A 24,124-nucleotide genomic window follows, 5' to 3' on the forward strand; every position below is an offset into this window, starting at 1 on the left:
ACTCTAAGGCGCTGAGTGCTGATGTTGCTTGTGTTAATTGCTTTCTCTTGCTCCCATGATGTCCACTGCCACAGCTAAAGCAGAGAGAACAGCTTACACGTGTGTTACCAATTAACACCTCCATTCTCATCCTGTCCTGGGGTGCGATGACTTTGCTTGAAAGCGCTGGCTAGGCTCAATGTGGGCAGCAAAAGCAAGAGATTTAGCAGAGGAACGACATTTAAAGGGCTCTAGGAGTTACGCATGCTTTCCACCTGAACTCAGCGCTCAGGAAAGATAAGAAAATTAAGGAGAACAGATTAAGACAATGAATAACGAACGATCAGTGGGCAGGAGCGTCCACTGAAACAAACAGTTATCGCTGCCAGGAGCTACCCTAACTCTGACAGCGCAGAGAACCTGGGCAACGAAAGGAGGCGGCCGTCCCGCCCGAGGTACAACCTGACACCGAGAAGCCTCCGCTCCTTGGGAACACCGCTTCCATGCCCGCGCAGAGGCGGAGTGAAGGCCGCCGAGCGAGATCAGCTGCTGAAGTAACAGCCAACGGCTTTCGCCTCAGCCCCAGCGCGAGCCCCGTCCCGGCGGGACACCTCCTCCCCCGCGAGAGGCGGCCTCGCTCCGCCATGCGGCTCCCGCCGGGCGCAGCCGAACTACGTCTCCCATGGCGCAGCGCGGTGCGGGCGCGCTTCCGGCAGGGCGCGGGGCCGGCGGTGGGATCGGGCCGGCGGGGCCATGAGCCGCAGGGGCGCGGTGCAGCGCAAGGTGCCGTGTTTGTTCGTGACCGAGGTGAAGGAGGAGCCGTCGGCAAAGCGGGAGCGCCAGGTGACCGGGGCGGCGCGGGTCGCGAGAGGCGCTGGGCTCGGTGGGCCGAAGCCGGGAGTCGGCGGCAGCGGAGGTGTCGCCTAAGTGGACCCGGCCCGGCTGCAGGGGGGCGAGGGCGAAATGTCAGAGGGCGGTAGCATCCGTCTGTGCGGCTGCAGGCTTCCACTTTCTGCTGTCCAGTTAGAGTGAAAAACCTGTGGGCTGCGCGGTGAGCTGGGATCCGTCTGTGTTGTTTTTTTTTTTTTTTTCTTCCGTTGCTATTTGATTAAGGAGTGGAAGAAGGAAAATAATGCCAACGCATCAGTAACTGCGTTGTTAATCTTTCAGGACCTGCGCCATATAATGGTCGTCCCTAAATTGCTATTCCTTCATATGGAAGAAGCAGATGGGATTGGGTGTGTGGGCCAGGATAGCGCTGGGCTGTGGCTGCTAGGAAAGAAAGGCAGTGCTGGTAGGAAAACTGACTGATGTTTTCTTCACTATCTGAAAATATTGTCTTTGTATGTAGTTTATGTTACGGTTACAGGTAGGATTAATGGAGTATTTGAGGGAGAACTCATTGCAACCTGTCAGTATTGAAAGGAGGTGTATGGAAAAGGGGGAGAGCGACTTTTTATACATGGCCTGGTAGTGATAGGACACGGGAGAACCACTTTACAGTAAAGAGGGGAGATTTAGTTTAGATGTTAGGGGGAACATCTTTACTCAGAGGATGATGAGGTGCTGGAACAGGCTGCCCAGAGAGCTGTGGGTGCCCTGTCCCTGGAGGTGTCAATGGCCAGGCTGGAAGCGGCCCTGGGCAGCCTGATCCAGTGGGTGGTGTCACTGCCTGCCACAGGGAATTGGAACTACGTGGTCTTTGAGGTCCCTTCTAACCCAGGGCATTCTATGATCCTATAAAGTAGTCATGCAATGTAAATCAAGTATGTGGAAGCTTCTCATTTTGTGAATTCTGTGTTTAGAGACGTTTTCAGGATGAAGGCTTCTTTGTGTTTGACCAGAAGGAAGATATAGTGACCAGCTTACACTTCAAAGCTGATTAGGGAGAGAGAGGGATGATTATTGTACAGGAAGATATCGTTAATCCAAACACAAATGTTAACACGGTTTCACTAAAACTGTTACAGAAGTACTACTGATGATACCTCATAGAACTAATCACAGCTGGATATTATTTCAGATCGCTGGGTGGCTTATTTCTTTATTCTGAGTGGAAAAATGTTTTGTTAACAACACTGGCACTAAGTATTTTGTAGTAGTGTCCTGCCACTTTGAAGTCATTGACACGTGCATTGTACTGATGGTGATGCCATTGCCATTCAGTTCCAGCCCAAAACATAGGAACTGGCAGTCATACTGGATTTCTATTACCATAGTAATATAGGAAAGTATATCTCAAAATTCTGTTGTGTTAGATTGGGACCCACATAGATAACATCCTCCATTTAAAGTGGGAGGCAAAGTAATCTCAAAATACTAATCAAGAATGGAAAGGAGGGTCAGAATTTAAAAAGAGTTTGCCTTTTTTTTTTTTTTGTCTTACAGCATTTTTCAAACTTGTCTTGCAGAAACGACTGTTCATTTTGACAGTGTTAGAATTCAGCACTATAACGTATAGTATTGAATTTATAGAGTTCAGCAGTACAAAGCAAGAATGTATGAAAACAATGCAGTAATATAGCAGTGATTAGGATTAAAATACCTGTCTTCTTTTCAGCCGTTTAAAGTTTTGGCAACTGAAACCCTAAATGAAAAGGCATTAGAGGCAGATATATACAATGCAATTCCTACTGAAAAGGTGGATGGAACCTGCTGTTACGTAACTACCTATAAAGGTAATAAGGAAGATCAATATACAAGTTTCTCATGCTGACTAGTGGCCTGTTTTAGTTGAATACAAAGTAATAGTTACTATAAGTATATTAAAATGTCCTTAAAATTGTTGGTGATTTTACTCTCTGATGTATATGAAGTGTAGTTTAAGTTAACTTGCCTCATTTCAAAAATTATTATTAGTAGATGTACTTTGCATGCTAGAGTTTATGTAGAGGATGTTTGATTTCCTTGAGTAGGGTCAAAACTGTGGAGGTTGCGAGAAAATTAGAAGATTAGTTTATTGCATCACTGGGGTTCTTGCCTTTCCCCGAAATTGCAAGAAAATTTTGTATTAAACTAGACAAAATTCTCCAAGTAGATTTTCAGATTTGTATACAATAACTAATTCGTTAATTAAAGCAGTCCTTTGGATGTAAAATTTTTGTAGTGACAAATAAGCAACAACTTCATGCTTTAACTTTTATGCAGTTGATTTCTGTATTATGCAGGGTATGATTATGTAAGTAAATCACTGTTTTCATAACTTTGGGATCTGTAGGGCAACCATACCTATGGGCTAGGCTGGACAGAAGACCCAACAAACAAGCTGAAAAAAGGTTCAAACGATTTTTATATTCAGTGGAAGATTGTAAAGGTCAGTAAAGATTTTTTTTTTCCTGCATCTCATCTGATGCAGGAAATGTCACTTATCCAGCTCTATTTTTTTTTTTTTCCATGTCACTCATCTTTTCTTCTCTTGTCCTAGTTTAAATATATTATAGGCTATTCAGGTAGCTATTTCTTAATCTGAACTACTTAAAGGCTAATATATTTCTTTAAACCTCCTGATTCTAGGCTGAAAATCAAGTATTGGTGCTTTTACAAAGTAATGTGCACTACTGTCTTTCAAATAAGGTTTAGATTGCAGTATTTTAACGCTCGCATTGACAGAGGATCAAAATGTAATTCTAACAGTTTGCCAAATTCTAAATGTTGCATTTATATGCCTAGAATTTATTTGGAATGTTGAAGAGGATTTCAAGCCTGTTCCAGATACCTGGATCCCAGCCAAGGAAATAGAATTCTCTAATGGCAATCCTTTGCCTGATGAAAATGGACATATGCCAGGTACACATGGTAAAATGGTGAAAAAATACTGTTTTGAAGTGAATCAGAATTAGTAAAAATTCTGTATGTGTAGCTAGCATATATAGAAAACAATCCAAATATTATTTGTTCATTATCCAGAAAGCCTTTGTTCTGACATACTGAAAATAATTACAGTTTGTCTTCAGCTGAAGTTCTGTATGTTCATACTAGAAAATTGCCATGTATGTATTCTTATATTTCTTAGAGATCTAACTGTTTCTCTAGTTACTCTGTTTTTAGTAAAGGTAACTGTTGTGGTTTTTCGTTGTTGTTTTGGTCTGGTTTTAATGCATGTACAGTTTTAATTGGCATTTGAGAAATTTAGATACTTTGGTAAAATGGAATGTTTTGTTGTAGGTTGGGTGCCTGTGGAGAAAAACAGTAAGCAGTATTGCTGGCACTCATCTGTTGTAAATTATGAGGCTGAAATGGCACTTGTATTGAAACACCATGCTGACCCAGGGCTTTTGGAAATTAGACCAGTATCACTGTCAGAACTTCTAGAACAAACACTGGAGCTTATTGGGACAAATATTAATGCAAATCCATATGGTAAGTTTGTATGGATAAAATATTTTTTTCAGTGATATTTCAGCTGGAAAGGCATTAATTTTGTGTGTATATATTTTTTTCTCTCTTTAAATAGAAGAAAAGAAAAGGCATGTTTAAATATGTAACATTTATTAGGAAGGGAAGGAAGGGCTAGCTCAAAGAATACTCTCAGGTTGGTACCCAAAATGCACTCAGCTTAGAACATAAAATTGCTACAAGTTTGTCTGTTAAACTTCTGTCTGCCTGCATGTTCTTGAGGAGGTCATATGAAAATGCTTTGCTGTAGCTTTTCAACAAAGAGCAGCAGTTTTATTCAGGCAAAGTACCATAAAAATTTCTGCATGAAGGTAACTGTGATTTTAAAAAATATCTGCCTATTACATATATCTATTTATAGGAAACAGTTTATGCCATACCTAAAACTGAGGTTTCTGCTGTACTGATAGAGAACTCTGTGACACCTGAAAAACAGCTGTGCTGTTGAAGAACACTGCTTTCTCATTAGTCAAAGCACAGGTTTTGACTAATCCTTACTGCAATTTTCAGACAGTGAATGAGTACATTTTTAATGAGAATTTCCCCCTACCCTCTCCCCCCTCCAAAAATACACTAACTGGAAAAGTTGTTTTAAGTGTCAGTTTAAAAAATATTTTAAGATTGTTTGAGGGTGCTTCTTTTCTTGATGCTGCTTAGTTCATTAAAATAGAAAATTTTATTCAGCTTTAGATTTTTTTAGACCCTAGAGTTAGTCATGAGTTGCAGTTTTAAAATAGTTAAATATTATGAGTATTCTCTTAAGGAAATGTGATATTAAAGCTAAACTTTGTTATTTCTCCCTTTCAAAACTTGTTAACAGAAAGCACAATTAAGCATGAGCACAAATGAATTTTAACTTCCTTGCTTGGCTGCAAGGGTAATTGCCAAGGAAGGACAGGAAAAATAGTAGTACATGGTCTGAGCATTATGTTAGAATTTAAACAAATGGCAGCAACGTTTTTTTTATAGTTTTGGTCTTAGTTTTCAGTATAAATCTTCAGTCACTGAAGAGGCAATGCTTTTTTCTTTTATTAAACAGCCTTGCCTAAGTGTTATTGCACATTCGTTAGAAAATATTCAATTTCACAAACTAAGATGTTTGTGATATGGATTGTGATCTGAAGCATGAAGAGTTTAGTGGTTCTGTGATTACTGAGGAGGTGAAGGTGAGCATGAAACTGAACACTGTAACATCTGAGGCATGTTAACTTATATTCTGTAAATAAAAGTTGCATGAGGAGAAGATGGCTACATTTGATATTTATGTGTAATTGGTCTTTTAAAGACAGTATATTGCTGTAGAGTCTAATAGAAATCTGCCTTTATAGAGCAATTCTTAGATGTCTGTAATAAAAGTGAGGTAAATGTTAAAACACGTAACTGCAGAAAGATTTTTGTTCCTTTTAACATAGGATTGGGAAGCAAAAAGCAACCTATACATCTTCTGGTACCACATGGAGCATTTGAAATAAAGAATCCACCTGCTTTGAAACAAAGTGACATAGTGTCATGGTTTGAAGGCTGCTGTGAGGGTAAAGTTGAAGGAATCGTTTGGCACTGCCGTGATGGATGTTTAATCAAGGTAAATAGATAGGCAGATGTGTAGAAAGCACTATAATAATTTCTAGTAGCTGAGTCTAGTGGCTTATCATTCACTTTTTACCTTGCTTTTCAAATTTTTTATTAGGAATCCAACCAAACCAAATTAGCAAATCTGGTTAGAATTAAGCAAGCCACTGAACAGCATTCAGTACAGCTGATGGTTTAATACATTTATTTTTTTTATTATCTACATCATGTTTATAGTAATTGAGAATATAAAATAATTTTCCTGTCTACACAGGATTTGGTCAACATTTTACAGCTTTATTTAAAAAAATTCACTTCTTGTAATGTTGACTTAGAGGATAAGGATTGTTGATGTAATCTTTGATTAATTAGCAAGTTAATCTTTATTTCTGATGCTTTAGAGGACACAGTGGTTCTTGTTTGCTTTTTGTTCTTCATTTAGTCATATTATTCTAACAGATAATAAATGTTTATAGAATTGATCTAATACAGAGAACCCTAGAACTGAAGCCTCCTTCCCCCTCAAATTGGGAACTCTTAGGCTGCTATATCAAAATCTCTAAATGGATCTATTTCTTCTTATTTTAGCTCCATCGCCATCATCTTGGTTTATGCTGGCCACTTGCAGAGACATACCTGAATTCTCAGCCTGTTGTTATTTCTTTCAATAGAAATGACTATGACTGTGATTTTGGACCAAAGAGTTTGTTTCATCAGTTTTCAAAACTAGATGGTCAGAGATTTGACAGACTCAAAGATATCAAGTTTGATGATTGAAGTTACTTTTCTATTTTAAGTTAGTAGCTCTATGTCCTTCATTCCACTTTTTTCTATCACAGAACTCCTTACAAAAAGGAATCTTCCTGCTTGAACAGCAAGCTCTGTACTCTATAGTTTGAAGTTTTTCTTAAATGACTTATTGTAAGTAGTAACGTATGTGACATCCAGAACAGAATCTAGTTTCAAGCATGTTTATTTTCATTTTTGAAAAATCTTTAACTTGTTCACCCATTTCTGGAACTGCTAATGGTTAAGCAGCACGTTGTCTAACTAACTGGCTGATCCTAGCAGCTTAGTTAATGAATGCAATCAACTGTGAAAGTTCCCTAGGATGCGCTTTTCTAAATATAATTACTGTGACACAACAATATGTAGAACTTGGATTCAGGATCTAGTTTTTTTTCTTATCAGTGAAGAATAGATTTCTGGTAGCACCAGAATTAGGTCTGAAGCATGATGATTTCTTAAAATGTTTACATCTTTCTTGGGTGAAAATATTTTATGGTATTATTCAACAGATAAGGTACAGCATTATGCTGGTACCTGGAAAAACTAATTAAGCTACATCCTAAATGTACTTCCAGTATTTTTGTGAAAAGATCAGAGGAAGTAAAAGGAAGCATACTCATTCTATCTTGAAGATTCTTAGTGAGAGATTTGAACTTGGCTTCATAGTACCCATTTTAAGACTGCATCTAAATTTATGAAGCACATATTAAGTATTTGAAAAAAGATGGCAAAAATAATAAAGTAAGAATGCATAGCGGTTTGAGTGGCCTTTTATTTGCACTATAAAAGTTTACATCTGTATGTATAAAGTATACAGAATGAAAAAATTCACATAGTAACTGTACATTCATCTACAAAAATACTGCCAGTTTGGCTGATGTAATGCAAGAATGTTTTCCATTCTTTATTCTTGAATTTTCTATAATTGAGGTAAAAATAATTAACCGTTGTAAGAACAGAGATGACCACAACACTGTCTACTGTTGAGGTGCAAGACAGAAAGAATAAATTACAATATTGTTGATCTGGAATTTACCATATGTAAGGTGCTTTTAGAATCTCTGAATTTCTAGTTAGAGTTGAAAACTCAGACTTTTCCTTAAGAACGTGTATTACTGCAATTAAGTTTTCTGAATAATGTTGCAGAGGAGACGGGGAGGTAAAACTGGTTTTTATTTTGTCTGGTGTATATAAATGTTGACCACAATCCATTGACTTAATCAATTCAGCAAGCTGCAGAATGTGCCAAATTGCAATATATATATATATTTTTTTTATCCTGGAATGATAGACAAATCAGTATTACGTAACTGCCCTAGAACTTATTTTTCTTGTCAGTGCTGAGGAAACTAAATGTCTAATCAACAGAAGTATTGGCTGGGCTATCCACTTGCATGCCAAACTCTTCAGACAGCTTCTTCAATCTTTCTTCTAAAAGAATATTTTTTTTTAATTCTTCATTATAGTTGTATTTCAGATCTTCAATTTCTTCAAAAAAGGAAGGATTGAAGTTTTCCAGTTCTTTTCTCAACCTTTTTGTTTCTTCCTATTACAAAGAACAAAGGGGTAACCAAAACTTAGGGAATACTTGTCATCAACAGCTTTTTTGCCTTTTTCTTCAGAGAACATACGTTCTACTACAGACAAATTACTTGGGAAGAGAAAATTCACTAATAAAATCAGCTTTGTAGGTGTAATGGTGAGAAAATGATTTGTTTTAGTGTTATTTGGGATATTAAATAGGTTCTTCTAGCTGACTATAGTTGTGCTCATTATCTTGTCAAAGATCATCTCTGCAACTCACCTTTAGCTGCTCTTTCTCCAACTCAGAGGCTTTCAGCTGTGCCTGGAGGTCAGCTACTTCTGTCATTAACTTATCATTTTTATCCTTCTTTGAAACTTCACTATTTCCTGCAAAAATTATTGACTTGATAGGAAATTTCAGGTAAGTATAATCAATTACATGAATAAATTTGTTACAATAATATTTAGTTGTTTCAACTGTAAAGAGATGCAGTGTGTAAACTCAGTTGTGATCAACAACCACCAAAATTTCAAATCATCTTGGCTATTCTTTGGTTCTTCCACAAATTAGGTAATATTGTTAGGTAATTAGGTAATTCTTGTTATTGAAGGCAGTATTCAAATGTCTAGTCTATTAGCATGTTTCTGAAAAATACACATGCAGTTTCTCTGAATTAGATACAGAAAATTTGGAAAAGAGAGTTTGGGAATCTTATTAATTATATTCATGATTGAAGAATGTGTTGTTTTTGCTTTTATTTTTTTTCTTCCTAGTCTTATGGCAGTGTGCTGCTCTACAGCACTCCTTGCTTTTGCTGTGGCTTTTTCTGACAGCTGCTGATCTTAAATCATTCACAGGGCTGGTATCCTGAAATAGACACTTGTTTTCTGGCAGCCTGGAACCCAAGGCAAGAGGAATAAGTAGGAGGGTTTCAATAAATGACTGAAGTCTTATAAGCAGTATTTGAGGTTTATAAAGCATGAAATTTCTTGGAAAGGGAAATCTTGCAAAGATTCCAGCCTCTTCCTCAAAGTAATTTTTACTATAGTTCTTTATAAATATCTTAGGTAAATTCTCAAACATCAGGGACCTTAATTTGCTCCAGTTTATGGCACATTGGCATTAACAGAACGACAGAAATATATGGATTATATTATCATCTTGCACACATACAAAGTAAAAATAGTTTCAGGCCCAAACTACACAAAAATCTTTATTTTAGGTATTAGAAAGGATTACCAGCTGCAGGACCCTCACTTGTGTACATGTGCATCTGGTGCTTACAGTCTTCTATCTGGCGTACTAGTTCTGCTTTTTCTTCCTTTAATTGACTATTAGTTAATCTGGAATATAAAAGAATTTTAAAATAATTTTAAAAATATTAACATGTTTTGAAATATGTAACACATAATTAAAAATTGCAGTGACTTTTTGTTGATCATTCTCATTTCATATATGTTGGCTGAGGAATACAGTACCTTAAAAGCTGAAGCTCCCTGATGAGGCCTTGCTCTGTCCTTGCACCTTCAGGAAGGTTACTGAGAAGCTCAATCTTGAAAGAAAAGGTAAACAAAAGAACAAACAAAGTCAGTCTTGAGAGCAGTATCCACATCCAATAGTGTATTTCACATGGAGTTAGTTACTTCTTTTTGGCATAGTTTAGTAAAATGAAAGAAAATGTTCAATAAAATAAAAGAATATACTAATGGTGTAACTGAGTACTAGGTGATCACAAAGGGTGGAAGGAAAAAAAAGTAATAACCTACAGCCAGTTTCTGCAAAGTTTCTACTTATCTGCAGTCCTCTTAAAGCTAAGCTGCACTGCATACTTCATGAAAGGTGGAAAAAAAGTTTTGAAAAGAATGCTAGGAACATAAGTTGAGACATCAGAATAATGTATAAATATACTTATAAAAGTGATAACACACTAAAGGTACTGACATGTTTGTTTGCATACATAGGTGTCCCAAGTTTCTCTGTGTCATTTGAAATGCAAGTAACTGCAATTAAAACTCAAATTAACGTACACTGACTAGAAATGATCTGTAGTCATAAACTAGAAGCACATAGGTAGTCAGCCTTTCAGTATAAGATACAAGAGCAAAAATTTAAAGTCTTTTAAATTAGATTTTTTTTAAATCATTTATGAATGATCATTTTTTGATCATTTATGAACTCTCATAAGACTACTGTTAGGTATATATTTTGGTTCTATTATTACCTAAAACTCTTTGACAGTAGATCTCTGTTTCTTTGAAATGAAACGAACATTGACCACATCCCTTAATTTGCATTTGAGACAAAACAAACCTGAAATTGTGTTGCCCCAGAGAAATGTCACATAATAAAAGAATTTTCTCTTTAATTTTGCTATTGGTAAGTAGGATCCAGCAGTTCGGGAGAGGCTTGTTCATGTTAATAGTGCTGACTTTAAACCAGAAAGAGAAAAGCAAACATAAACAAAGCTTAAAGTAATTGTTTTTACAAAACTCCATTCCATGTCCTTTTTCTATTTATTGAACACATTTACTTGTTTACATAATGTCTGACTTTTGTGTATTCAGCACTTTACTCTGAGAAGTGCCAGTGTGAGATGTCCAGGGAAGAAAACTATGCACTTCTTAATAAACAAGAAGATGGAAGCTAATCCAGGTTAATCCAGGTACACAGACATAGGCCTTCATCTCTGGCATACTTGAAACTCAAAATCTGATCCATCTTTTCAAGTGTACCTTAGCCAAATTCAGTAACTCTTCCATGTGTGAAATATATTTGTAAGACTTATTGTAAAGACTGTGTAATATGATGCCATATTGGAAAGAAACACAAAAATCCCCTTTAGGATGGAAAAGTCAGTCCCCCAAAAAGACTTGAAGAAAGAAGAAAGTTCCCGTAGAAAATTACTTTGCTGAACAAGCTAGAATGATTTTAAGACAATATGAAGTATCTGTACTTATAGCCTTTCAGATGATTAGTGAAACTATAATTAAAATATATATAGAGGAACACTATTTCCCTTAAGAAGGGGAAGGCATCAATACATACTGATAAGCGGTAAACCTCATTAATCATCAAAAATATCTAAATATACAATTATGGCAACTAAAACTGAAAATAATTAAAAACACAGAGAAAATAAACTGTCAGTATGGACATCAGAAGGAAATTAAAATTAATCAATGTATTCTTAGGCTCATCGAGCTTAGAGTTTTACTCACTTGTTCTTTTAGATCCTGTAATTTTTTATCAGCATTGTGTTCACGTTCTGTTGCCTCCTGAAGCAGCCGTTTAAGGTCAGTAATGCTTTGGGTTTTTTTAGCAATATCCATTTCCAATTCCTTCATCTTTGTTTCATGCATCCTGGTGTTAGGATTATTATGATTATTAATATTTAAAGAGGAAAAGATGAGAGCAAATGCTAATACCTTTACAAAAGATAGAAATGAGGATATTCTCAAAGCAAGTAAGGTGTCGTAAAAGATACCCTAAAATATGTTTGGAGAAGAGGCCTTCAAATAATTACCGATCTTATTTAATAAGTAAGTGAGCTGAATTAAGCATAATGAAACATTTTAGTATTTTTTTAATTTTAGAATAAAGGTTCTTCCAAATGTTCTACCATTGCTGATCTTATGTGTTTATACTCTAACAAGGAGTTACTGAAATCCTCTATGCTTTTGCATGTATGCACCAGGCTATTTCTTGCTAAACCATGCATGTCTCTTGCTGCATTCAGTTGGATGATGCATTGTTCAGGTCTTACTTTATTGTCTATGATTTAACAATTTATGGAAAATAAATCAATGTAGTACAAAAAAAAAACTTAATACAGGAGCTTGCAGGAGATGCAGACTGAACAGAAGAAGTGTTCAAAAAGTGTTCTACGAGAAATGATGTTCTGTCTCAGAGTCTGAGGAGAAATCCATTTTGCTTTGAGCCTGCTACAAAAATATTTTTGTATAAACACGGAAATGTTGATTGCAAGACACTGCTAGAGATATCTAATCCAGTCTTCCTGCTGAAGAGGCTTTTCAGATGTGGATTCTAACCTCTTCCTACATGCCAAACAGTAAAATCCCAAGGATCATGTAGGTGATGCTCAAGAACTTTTTATTACCATTTACCTGATCTGGAAAATATGTCGGTGAGGTGGACTATGTGATAAAGTGCTCCAGTGAGCTTTTCTAGGTTAATACTATTTATTTACTTCAAAATGTTGTTAATCTTAAACCATGTTAAACCAAATAAAAAGTTTATATTCACATCATTTGAAATAGTCAAGTATAATTAATCATGATGCTATATTTATATACATAGGTTTCTCTGAAAGTAATGCTTCCTGTTTATTTCCATGGAAAGTAGAGAGCACAGTAATGCTATATGACAGCTGAGACTCTGCTCTACAAAACACTATTTTTCAACATAGTCACCAATATTAGCTGTGTATTTTTTCTACCAGTGATGAACAAAATCCTGTGTGGTATGCCTGTACAAATCTGTACCAGCAGAGGTGACCCACTTCACTACTGCTAAAATGCACCACCCATTGCCTCACTATGCTCACATCCACTGTTTGGTCTACAGAAATGTTCAGCAAGTGCCAATGAATGTGAATGGGTGCAACTTTTTCCATGCAGAGGAATTCAGTTACATGCCTTTGCTTCACATACACTTCCTATATCAGATGCTATTCCTTTGCTGCCATCCGTCTCATGGCAACAAAATGCAACAGACTATGGGCAAGAAGGTTCAGCTTCTACTTCCATACCACCACTGTTTGCCACCAGTGTCTTGGGTCAACATAATGAAATAGGAGGCGTTACTTTTGGAGCAGCTGTCATGCATACACACGTGTGTGTATGTATACATACATATACACATTACTGTACACAACTGCATAGATCAACTAAAAAGAACTTAGTAAAATTTTTTTTCAAAAAGGTGAATAATTAAAAGAGAAACTATATTCAAACATTAAGCTGGTAACTTAAGCCCTTAAGGATCTATACCTTCAATGTATGTTCTTCTTCTTCCTGTGGCTGGCAACCAGTATTCCCCTCTTCCTCGCACTAAATATAGCAGTCATCTGACCTTGCATATAGACATTTTACCTCACTATGTAATTAGGTAGAAGGAGAAAATGAAGGAACAGGAACAGCTTTCTAAAGTCTCAGTGAAGTGAAATGGTTCAGCTGTGTGCCAGAGAAGCTCAACAGTTCTGCCAAGTGATCCCACATGAATGCAAGACTAGAGAGACTGAAGTTCAACAGCAATCTGACCTTGTCTGAAATCAGACAGATGTCTCTCTTGTCTAGTTAATCTTCTGCCCTTACAAGGTTGCTGCCAGAGGTAGATAAGTTTTTTGTAGATACTTTCTATCTCTGTCTGTAAACATTGAAGGTATTTTTGCAGCCTAAGTTTATTTTGGTATGAGATCATGTAGAAGCCCAGGACTAAGTATTTTTCCACAAAAAGCTGCTCTGTTCCATGCCTCTGCAGGATAGAAGCTGTTTCTTTCTCCCACTAGCATAAGCACTATTTCAATTTCTTGTGCTTTGATGTGCCAAGTACAAGAGGTGATACCCAATTAAAAACTTTTCCCTCAAAGAAGGATACAATTATTCATTCTCCATTTTCACATGTATTTTATATCAGTATTCTGTATCAATCTGTTCATCATTAAACATGCAAGTGAGACACCTGAATATCATCTTTGTATGCAACTCATTAGTGAAAGCAGGTGTTAACAGTAATGTTTTTGGACTGGCACTGCTTTTGGGGGTGACTGCTCATTAAAATACCTGCTGTAAGCAAACCACAGAACAGTTCAAAGCAACTTGCTTCTATCAAAGAAATGAATGCCACTAAAAGTTGTTCAGTCTGCTGAGTTAAGATCTCATAGTCTGTGTAAGTAGCTTGTCATAGAAGAAGCATTGGAACTATATGCAGAAGTACCAATAAAGTAATAATGCATGCCTAACCTGTAGAGCAGAAATTGGTGTCATAAAACTGCTTTGTTTAGCGTGTACTACACTGTGATACAAGTAGTACCTCAGTTTCAGAACAATGGGTAGGTAAGTTTTAGATAAGTGATTGGTAAAGAGTTGGAGACATTCACTGTTACTACCAACAGTAATTTTTTACAATGATTTTCAAAGTCTAAATTTTATCTACAAATCTAGGAAACGGTGATTCTACACTTCTTTTTACATTGGAAAACAGGACCGCCAGGCTGGCTCCATTGCATGGCCTTCATAACACCTATGTGTGCATGTCCCAAAGAACACGGAAATCCCAGTGGACTTACTAACAACCTCTGCACAGTCACATGGTTAATTGTAGATATACAAATGCAACTAGGAAAATGCAGGTTCTGGGCCTCTGTTTTTTATCTTTTTTTTCCCCCCTCATATTGCTATCCTTTTGCTAAGATGCTAAAGTCCATGCTTTTTATGTTCAGCAAAAATGCTGAACACACATTCAGTACATTTAAGTAGCAAGGAACACAAAATAGTTAGTCTGTCAAAGCTATCCCGGAGTCTAACAGTGATCTGAAGAAGGAAGAACACAACTTCTCTACAGAACTGGCTAACAAGGTTCTGTGGTACTGTAAGGCCAGTACTTCAGGATAGATCTCTGGTGAATTTTTGTACTGATTCTACAGACTAAGAGAGTCAGACAATAAGCATGGTATTAAAAACAACTTCAAAAGAGGAAAGAAAAATTATGACAATATAAGTATATATTTTTTGATAATATTTGAGGAATGAAGAATAATTTTAATCCATACCTTGCTACAGCAACTGATTTCCAGATTTTCCTGTCAGCTTCATCAAGCTGAGAACCTGTGCTTTCAACCAAATTTAGCCTCTTAATGGCTTCCTCCAACTGTACAGTTAATTTCTCATTTAATATCTCCAAATTGTTCTTTGCTATTCGTAGCTTCTCTCCACTATCAGCTTCCTGTTGTTCAATAAAAAAAAAAAAGTTTTATGATACTTAGCCTTATACGTAGCACTGCATTACCTAAAAAGGTGGTGAGACAGAGCTGACAGTGTTTCCTAGATACATGTATCCCAGACCACTAGCTTCCAAATTCTCTCAGCCTGTTTCCTAGAGGTTTCCCCTCTGCATGAAATTAAAATTTCTGTAATGGCAATAACAATATTTAGAAAAGTATCCACCACATTAACCATTTTAAAAAGAAAAAAGATACTTAGCACAACAAGTAGCTAATGGAAAAAAATTATCATAAATCATATATAAATCATATCATATATAAATAATCATATATAATCATAATATAAATAAATAATCCTTACAATGATCGTACCTTTTTCAGCTCTTTACGTAGCCTCTCATTTTCAGTAATGACTTTTTCCATTCCTCTGGTTTTAGATTCATAATGCATACTCAGCTGGCCCCCAAGATCAAGTTTCATTTTTTTCATTTCAGACTAAATAGTAAATAGTTTGTTAAAACATATTTACATTACCTCAAATTTCCTTTTTTGAAGCACAGCAGTTACAGTCACTGAATGTAACTGACAGTTACAGTACAGTACAGACTGCAGACTGAACATTTCATCACATATTTAAATGTATCTTAACATACAAATTATATTTCCATAAATCATACAGTATTTATGCTAAAATGAAATTTTAGTTCTGTGCACTTTTGTACTAGTCAACATCAACAACAGGCTTGTTGTTCAATTTTCCTACTAATTTGTATATGAACTCCTATTTGAATATACTATTTAGGATAAATCACTACCTTTAGTCTCTCATTTTCCTGTTCAAGACCAAGTAATTTCTCATTAGAAACCACAGCTGGAGTTTTTTTCAGATCTTCATTTTCTCTTTGGACTCTCTCTAACACCTTTTTCATCAAACCAATAGTTTTTTCCAGTTCTGGGACTGTCTTTCCACTTCTGCCAGCCTGTGCAGAAGAAGAAGGAAAGATACAATACAACCTTCTAAGATAGTCCAATTCTTATTTTTATGGCATATTTTCCATTGTTTTACATTCATTATAAAGTTGTTACAGTTTAGCATCATTTGAATCTTCAAAATTTTTGCATACTTAACTTTCCAAAAGATCATTCACCTCCAAAGTCAAATTATCAGCTCCCTCAATTTGTTACCTAAAAAAGCTGCAGTTAAATCTCACAATTTTATGTATTTTATAAAATAAAACAAAACATTATAAGGATAATCAAAGTAGTAGGTTTTATTTTGTTCGGGTTTTTTTTGTTTAATTGGTTTTTATTTATTTTTTTAATTGTTTTTCTTGTAGAGCAGTTTCCTGATCCAACTGGCTGTGCAACACTGTCTAAAGGGGAAAGAAAAAGTAATGACTATCCGTGAGCTAAAAAAAAAACACTAAAAAAGGGCTTTTTTTAACCATACTTCTACAAATTAAAGTGGCAGAAGAAATACAGCTTAAAGCATAAGTAATTTAAAAAAAAAAAGGCAATCCACAATTAGAAAAGTATTTAAAGAGTTCGAATTCCTTTATTTCCTTATATTCTTTGCAGCAATGGACTTTCTCAGCAATAATGATTTAAAAATGCTGCTGTTTCCTGTTTTGGGGCCAGAAGGTAAGAACCACAGTAGAGCAGAAAATGGGAAAGGATTTTAGGAGCCCTACATAAACATACATAGTGAGGCAAGTTTTCGAAGTGAAAATTACTTCTTTCTTCTCAAAAAGCACTGAAGAGATTAAAAATTTTGTGGCTGTACACAGCAGAACTAGTGAAAAAACCCCTAACAGATCTTTATGTCTGAAAAGGAAGTTTCAGAATTTGCTTCCTCCTCAGAATCTTTGAGTGAAGCAGTTTTACAGATTGAACTGCCTTATCCAAAAGCTACAACAGCATAAGATACAATTCTTTTCAGGTACCCCAAAGCAGAATTCATTCTCCTTGTAGAATTCAAGGCACTTACTTAATTCTGCTTCATTTCTGCATCACACAAAAAATTTGACAAGTCAGCAAAAGGAACGGCATTCAGCATTGCTGAAGTCTTTTTTCCTGCAACTTTTCAAATATTGCTCTATTACAGCAGCTGACAATGGCTAACATAAAATTTGTGTAGTCTGCATAGTAAATCACCTTGACTAACTAGCTACATTAACATCTGCATCAAATAAAAAAAAGCTGTTGTAAATGTAATTTTTACTACAAAGGCTGTAACTTCTCTTTTTGGTACAAACATGTTTCTGAAGACAGGTTTAATGCAAATGACAAAACAAAGCTTCAATACTGCGAATATTTAATATAGTAGCTCTGTTCATTCTAATGGTCCTATTGACTGAATTTTATTAATTTATTGTAACGCTTCAACAATAAAATAAGCAAGAACATTCACTGTTTGCTTCCAGTTCATTCAAAATAATTAACCTTAAATAAAATATTTTTTTCATGTAATGTAACTGTGATGAAAAATGTTGTTGCAATACTCACCCCTCTAACACTGCTCAGTTTTCTTTCAACATCTACTTTCTCCTTTTTGAGAAGTTCACACATTTCTTTTAAGTCACTTACTTGGTCCTAATAGAACAAAGTAATAAGGAACTTATTTATTTAGATTTAAATTTGAGATGAACAGTAACAAAGTTACAGTTGGTTTTATTTAAAAAAAAAAAATAATTCCCATTACAGTTAAATTTTTAATAATTTCTACCAAGTTTTCTTTTATCTTACATAAGAACATGAGGAACACAGAAAATATACAAACATCAGTTTCTTTTTAAGAAATCAACCTGTGCCAGGTTAAAGGGGACAAATGGTAAAGAGATGTTACCTTTAGTCTTGGCAAATCCCTGTTGGCTTGCTCTAGCTGGAATCTTAGCTCAACATTTTCAGATGATAATCTTAGATTTTCCTTTAGAACCTCTTGTTCTCTTCGATATTGATCATCTGATCCTACTCCTGATGTCTTCAGAAAACAGAAAAAAAAATTATTATTAAATCATAGGACACCATTAACTGCACCAGTTGTAGCTGATAACAGGAACAGACGATTAGTATTCTTCACAGAAAAAAAATAAAAAAATGTTTACCATCTTTTTGGAATTTTTTCATCACAGAAATTTTGTGACTTGTAACTGATCAGAGTTATATCACCAATGAACAAGATCTAACCTATTTTGTCTTAGATCTAAACTATTTTGTTTTAGGGACATGGTTTAGTGGGCATGGTGGCAATGCATTGACAGTTGAACTACGCGATCTTACAGGTCGTTTCCAACCTTAATGATTGTATGATTCTGTAATTCTAACTATTTTTCTTATATTTTCTAAACTTGCTTAGCCTTTACAAAAAGCTTACAAATGAGCATAAACTCATTAAAAAAAAAAAAAAAAAACTGCCAAACCACAATTAACTATCAAACTATTGGTTACAAATGAACTTCAAAGTCTAAAAGACAAAAGGTGCTGAGTATAGTAAGCTGCTGTGACCCTACCTGGGAACAAAATCTAATTTTAAGGATATATTCTTATATCTTTATTAAATACTTCATATAGCATAAGAATTTAAATGAGGACAAAAAGATCACAGAACAAATAAGTTCCTATATTTTAAGACTTTACCCACAGAGGCTATAACATAAAAAGTACTTTGCATGCCAATTGCAAGTGTAGGTATATGAAAAATGATTAGCCAGTATTAGTAAAGAGGAAATCCTTTTGATGATACAATAATCTGTAGTTTTATTTACGTAATTATGGAATTAACTATATGACCCATTAATGCACTGTTAAGATTATACAAATAAAGTACTGTTTCAGTATAGGACATTTTTTCTAAACATATGTAATATCACACCATATGTCTCTAAAGAATGATCATTGGGCTGCATGCATCATTATGATTATTTGTAAGCTTTTTGCATCGAAACTATACAATTGACAATTTAGTTGTGAGCTGACATACAAATGAATTGTGAAAGTGTAAGATTTGTTTTTATGGACCATTTGGTAATGACTTCAATATCACTGCAGACCATTCAAAACTGTTCTATGTCACTACAGAAAAAATGCTAGAGGATTGCTATAGTATCAAACCTCAGGCATTTCACAGAGTTCTGGGGTTGTTTCAACTCCCTCTGTATCGCTGTGGTAAGTTTCACATGTATTCTCTGCGGTGTGCTGATTCATTTCATTATTCACATTTATTCTTTGTCCTTCATCATCATTAACTTGATTAGAAGGTTCTCCTGAATAAAAGTGATTGCAGCTTCTTCTGTCAGGATAAAGCTCTTCTTTGTTTTCTTCTTCATCAACATTTGATTGCTTGCATATTTCTTGCTTTCTGTCCTCCTTTTCAAATTCCTTGTTAGTTTTTCCATTCTCAGGCTGGGTTACATTTTCTTCTTTATTACTGCAATTCTCTTCACCATCTTCAGCTGTATTGTTTTTCAGTCCTTCCCCCCAAATATCTGTGTCCTTGCACTTTTCATTATCTTCAGGATGCTGCTGCTCAGGACTGACTTCTGTGCCTGCATCCCTGGTAGCCTCATGGCCTTCATTATGCACAAAGGAACTTTGCATGTTTGCTTCCTCATCTATTTCATTGTTATCAGAAGTGCTAAGATTAGTCTGATGTTTGATTTCATCCCTATTTGAAACAGATTTCTTTTGAAGGTAATTCAAATACTTCTCTTTATTGAAACTGACAGGAAGAGACTTGTTCAGTTCAGTTTGATAATATGTACTCTAATTCAAGTTGAGGACAGAATGAAGCATGCAAGAAAAGCAGAAGACAGTAAAACAAAAGAAGAAATAAAGAAACAGACTGTACTGTTGAATCTATTTCCTGAAGAATTAAGAAAATGTAGTAACGCAATATTCACATTACAATTAACTTTGTACAAATCAAAGCAGAACAAACCACATCTAATTTAACTGAAACGCAGCTAAAAATCTTCTCAAACTGTGTGCCACATTTTTCAATCAACGTGGTGTATAAAGTACTCACTCAGTTGCAGACTCACATTTTTGACAACATATATCCCTTATTTCTCCGCTGTAGGAAATGAAGTATTTCAGCTTCTACCTACAGAACTCAAACTAGTTCTTTTTTTCTATACAAGAAATGGAATATTTCATATTCTGTTTTAGAACAATGATTATTTGAAATAAAATTTCCCAAATGATACAGAATAGTAACTAATAATAAATTAATAATTTATTATATTTATTTTTATTTATTTTTATATAATTATATATATATTATATATATAATAAATATTATTGTTAAGTAGGTGCAGTGGTGATAGAGTCATATTATTATCTTACCGAGGGCCTAGAATGTGTCTCTCTTGAACACTGTCTCTGCAATTCATGAAGCTTTTCCTGAAGGTATTGATTTTTTAAATGTAATTCTTCTACAACAGAATCTCGTGGAATTGCTTGCTGTGTTCTACATCCAAAAATGAATCAAGCCAAAATAAAAAATGGCTATTAATACAGAACAGCATACTTTTATGTAAAACAAACGTGAACTTCTGGATGACTGGACTGAAACTTCTAATTTTAATGGACTAGTCATACTAAATCACTGTTATCCATATACACTATTTCAGCTAATCCCCATGAATCAGGAGTACTTACTTTGGGAAAAGGAATCTGCTCTTTTGAGATGTGTACACCTTCTATAACTGAGGTACACTATGCATTGCAATAATGGATACAACGATTAGAAATAGACTCCATAACTACATCTAAGTTCCAGAATCTTTCATCAACTTGAAATTATTACAACTTTACTTAAAAGGAGACGTGTTTTTTATACTGTTTCACTTTTAAAATAACGAACCAATGTTGCATAATCTCTGTACATGCACAATTGCTCCCTGGAAGTGTTAAGTTTGTTCTTCTATGAGGTCTTTTCCAACCTGAACAATTCTGTGATTCTATGATTTCATATTTTTTACAGATTTTCTTGAAATGCCTCTCACCTCATGTGAGCAACTTCATTTTCTAAATTTAGATTCCGTTTCCTTAGTTCTTCCAGTTCTTTTTCAGTCTCTGAAACTCTTACTCCAACAACACGGTCAACAGTAACACCAGTATTTTTCAGTTTCTTCTGAAGAGTAATTTTCTCTTTTTCAGTCCTGCAAGATGCAATAAAATAGCAGCTACAACCTTATTTGTATTTGCTGACTTGCTTTCTTTGGGAGAAAAATTATTTCCTACCTGAAATAATTCTTGTAATTTATTTTGTCACTGTACTGCACCACCCTTTTTGTTAATTAAAGTTACCACACAAATAGTGACTGCTTTACATAAATAAATAAATAAATCACAAATATTGGAAAAAATAGCGACCATGAAGTTAGCAGCACACTAGTCACAAGTTGCTTGTTGTTCTTGCCTGTGTTTTATCTTAAATTCCTGAGAGATTTGCTCTAACCTCAGACAAATGCCATTTTGAAGCAATTTCAACAAAATCAACAATCTAACAGTTACAACTACCATCATCATTTGGAGGTCATCACCAACCATCATCACTGCAATCCTGCCATTACTGTACTGAAGTAAACTTAACTATCATGGAAGCCATACAAATGTGTTTGTTTTTTTTATGTTTTGTTTAAAAAAAGTTTCTGTCTCATCATGCTAGAACTGTCAGTACTGCAGTAGCATAACACAACAGTGGCACACCATCCAATTCTAATAGTCTGATTCAATAACACTGAGGTAAGATTCAGTCCGTCTCGCTGAAACTTTTACTTGTTTCAGGGAAACAACAGAACACCATATACAAGAAGCATAATAAAGCACATAAATTAGTTGTATTCATAGACAGTTAATTCTATAGGTGTAGAAGAAAAGAAACTTTGTGTTTTTTCTGCAAGTGAAAGGACACTAAAGGAGTGGCCTACTGCCTGAAAATTAAATAATTATTTTAATCTCAATAGCAATATCTAATGATATTGCTAGATAATCTTGTAATGAGCTGGTATGATTATGTGGCAAAAATATTTGGATTTCTCCTATGCCATTACTTTCCAGCAGAATGTATTAAAAAACAACTCACTTGGAATAAAGTTCCTTCAATGTAGTGAACTGTTTAGCTAAAGTATCGGTTTCCTTTTCCTTTTCTTTAAGTTTGTTCCGCATCCCTTCCATTCTGATTTGCCATTTTTTACTTTCTTCCCATCTAATTATTTCCTCTTTCGAGGTCTGTGAAGCACATACACAAATTATGTATTTCTTTTCAAACCATTTTTTTTAATCAAACAAACACATTGGAAAACCATGCACAGCATATTTTACATTTTTAAATTTGAAACATCAAGCCATAATTAGTAAAAATCAGTCCAAGCTGGATACTCTAAACCTGCTGCAGTAACTGGCATAAAAGGCTGATGCAATTTAATGCTATATTATAAAATTCATCTTCACATTTTAATGTTCACTTAAAAACACACACACACAAAAAAAGTGACAGATTTAAAAAAAAATTAGACAAAATACATCTTTTTAATTTAAATTACAGGTTTGTAAAGAAGTTTGTAAAATTAAAGAAAAAGAAGGGCTTTTCTATGCCAATTTACAGGATAGCTATCCTTTTCCTTGCAGCTCACCAGGAGGTTTTATGTACCTGCTACAAAGCTGCTCATTTGTACTTTCTTACAGTTAAAATTAAGTGCTTATAAAATACGCATCAATTAAGACCTGGATGTATGTGATCACAAATGACTACTGAAAAATCATCCTGTAAACAACCTTTTTATTGTGTCGCTGGATTTTTCTTTTCCTTCATTTCATCCCTCTACTTTCTGCCCTGTCTTCACTCTAAAGTTACAGTTACTAAAAGACAGACAGAAAGTAAATTCTTGCAAAAAGGAAAAAAAAAAAAAGTTTGTGAAAAATGTCTTTAAACACTAAGCAGGAAATATATAAAAAAAATCTCAAACTAACTGAAAACATAACTTTAGTATTGAAATCAATAAAGAATATGAATGATTACTGTGACAAGCCAGTAATTAGTTACAGAAATGGAAAAATAACAAGCAGAAAAATAAACAATTGTAAAATGAACACATCTCCAGAAGATCATAACTTCTTGGAAGTGGAGATTGCTTTTGTAAGGAATAACCACTTACAGACACATAATCACTTCACACTTTTTGATCCTCAAGTACTTCACATTTTTATCACTGCACTGATTTTGTTAGTGAGCATCTAACTTCACTTACTTAATCAATTTCACTGCTACCTATAAAATCTCAGTTTTCTACAATCTGTGGACTTTTAATTCTACAAAAAGGGCAGGAAAGCATTAAAATACAAGCACTTAGTACTAAGCAACAAACAGTAACTTTTGTTACTGTTTGTATTCACCAGGGAATACAAAAAAGTGACTGACACGAAACTGCTTTTGATTTGATCAAGTTTGGCTGGTTCACAGTTGTTTTAGGAGGCAGTGGAAAGAGCTGAACTGCCTACGTTTAGGATGATATCTTTTAAAGCCACATTATTTGTATTTATCACATACCTTGTCTTCTTTGATACTTTTTTTTTCTGTTTCTTCACACTTCTTCTCAAGCTCATTTTCCAATTTCTTAACTTTCTTCTGAAGTTCATCAATCAGATTTTGCTCACCAGCTCTGTTCTAAAAAATTACAAACTCTCAACTTAAAGTTTAATGACCACCACCTAAGTATTTTTCTCCCCACCAAAAATAAAGACTTGAATTCCAACTGGTAATTAGCTTACAACCTAAATGATCCTTTAAAAATTATCTTTACTTCAACAATTCGTTCAACAAATGCACTCTAACCTTAATTCAGTAGTAAGTAGTTGATTTCAAAAACAAAGTTGAGACAGTTATACTGCCGAACAAAGAAGTG

General features: G+C 34.9%; 2 protein-coding genes and 1 long non-coding RNA gene across 12 annotated transcripts in view; 2 read left to right on the forward strand and 1 right to left on the reverse strand.

Annotated features, from left to right (window-relative positions):
* The first annotated feature begins 465 nt into the window (after positions 1-465).
* Positions 466-17,641, forward strand: RLIG1 (RNA 5'-phosphate and 3'-OH ligase 1). Of its 3 annotated transcripts, none has more exons than XM_090139582.1 (7): positions 466-822; positions 2,540-2,657; positions 3,197-3,292; positions 3,649-3,765; positions 4,144-4,338; positions 5,787-5,956; positions 16,556-17,641. In XM_090139582.1, exons 1-7 carry the CDS (start codon positions 733-735, stop codon positions 16,643-16,645), a joined length of 876 nt encoding a protein of 291 aa, XP_089995708.1. In that variant the 5' UTR covers positions 466-732; the 3' UTR covers positions 16,646-17,641. The 3 variants fall into 3 exon arrangements, with proteins under 3 accessions (XP_089995708.1, XP_031445496.2, XP_089995712.1); XM_031589636.2 differs by lacking the exon at positions 16,556-17,641 and adding an exon at positions 6,532-7,785; XM_090139586.1 differs by lacking the exon at positions 16,556-17,641 and adding an exon at positions 9,115-9,475 and having other exon boundaries at positions 467-822.
* CEP290 (centrosomal protein 290) overlaps positions 7,890-24,124 on the reverse strand; it is a 52,416-nt gene continuing 36,181 nt past the window's right edge. For 5 of the 8 annotated variants that reach the window (XM_031589631.2, XM_031589628.2, XM_031589630.2 and 2 more), the window contains 14 exons: positions 23,770-23,886; positions 22,306-22,451; positions 21,224-21,379; positions 20,562-20,685; positions 18,064-18,198; positions 17,724-17,810; positions 16,034-16,198; positions 15,591-15,713; positions 15,048-15,220; positions 11,476-11,617; positions 9,736-9,809; positions 9,497-9,600; positions 8,537-8,643; positions 7,890-8,278 (listed from right to left, as the gene is read on the reverse strand). In XM_031589631.2, coding sequence (XP_031445491.2) covers positions 8,090-8,278; positions 8,537-8,643; positions 9,497-9,600; positions 9,736-9,809; positions 11,476-11,617; positions 15,048-15,220; positions 15,591-15,713; positions 16,034-16,198; positions 17,724-17,810; positions 18,064-18,198; positions 20,562-20,685; positions 21,224-21,379; positions 22,306-22,451; positions 23,770-23,886 — 1,842 coding nt within the window. In that variant the 3' untranslated portion in view covers positions 7,890-8,089. Of the gene's footprint in view, positions 8,279-8,536; positions 8,644-9,496; positions 9,601-9,735; positions 9,810-11,475; positions 11,618-15,047; positions 15,221-15,590; positions 15,714-16,033; positions 16,199-17,723; positions 17,811-18,063; positions 18,199-19,328; positions 19,980-20,561; positions 20,686-21,223; positions 21,380-22,305; positions 22,452-23,769; positions 23,887-24,124 lie in introns of all 8 variants that reach the window. The other 3 variants (XM_090139549.1, XM_090139544.1, XM_090139548.1) reach the window with 3 other exon arrangements.
* On the forward strand, positions 9,726-11,181 carry LOC149919534 (uncharacterized). Its single transcript, XR_016466202.1, has 2 exons — positions 9,726-9,822; positions 10,822-11,181. It is a non-coding gene; the product is annotated as an uncharacterized LOC149919534 (long non-coding RNA).

Source organism: Phasianus colchicus, chromosome 1 (assembly GCF_987193195.1).
Source record: "Phasianus colchicus chromosome 1, bPhaCol1.hap1.1, whole genome shotgun sequence".
Lineage (NCBI taxonomy): Eukaryota > Metazoa > Chordata > Aves > Galliformes > Phasianidae > Phasianus > Phasianus colchicus.

Coding starts and splice junctions, on each gene's coding strand:
- RLIG1 (XM_031589636.2), top strand. CDS start 733: ATGAGCCGCAGGGGCGCGGTGCAGCGCAAGGTGCCGTGTTTGTTCGTG. Junction 2,658..3,196: donor TTACGTAACTACCTATAAAG/GTAATAAGGAAG, acceptor TGGGATCTGTAG/GGCAACCATACCTATGGGCT. Junction 3,766..4,143: donor TGAAAATGGACATATGCCAG/GTACACATGGTA, acceptor GTTTTGTTGTAG/GTTGGGTGCCTGTGGAGAAA.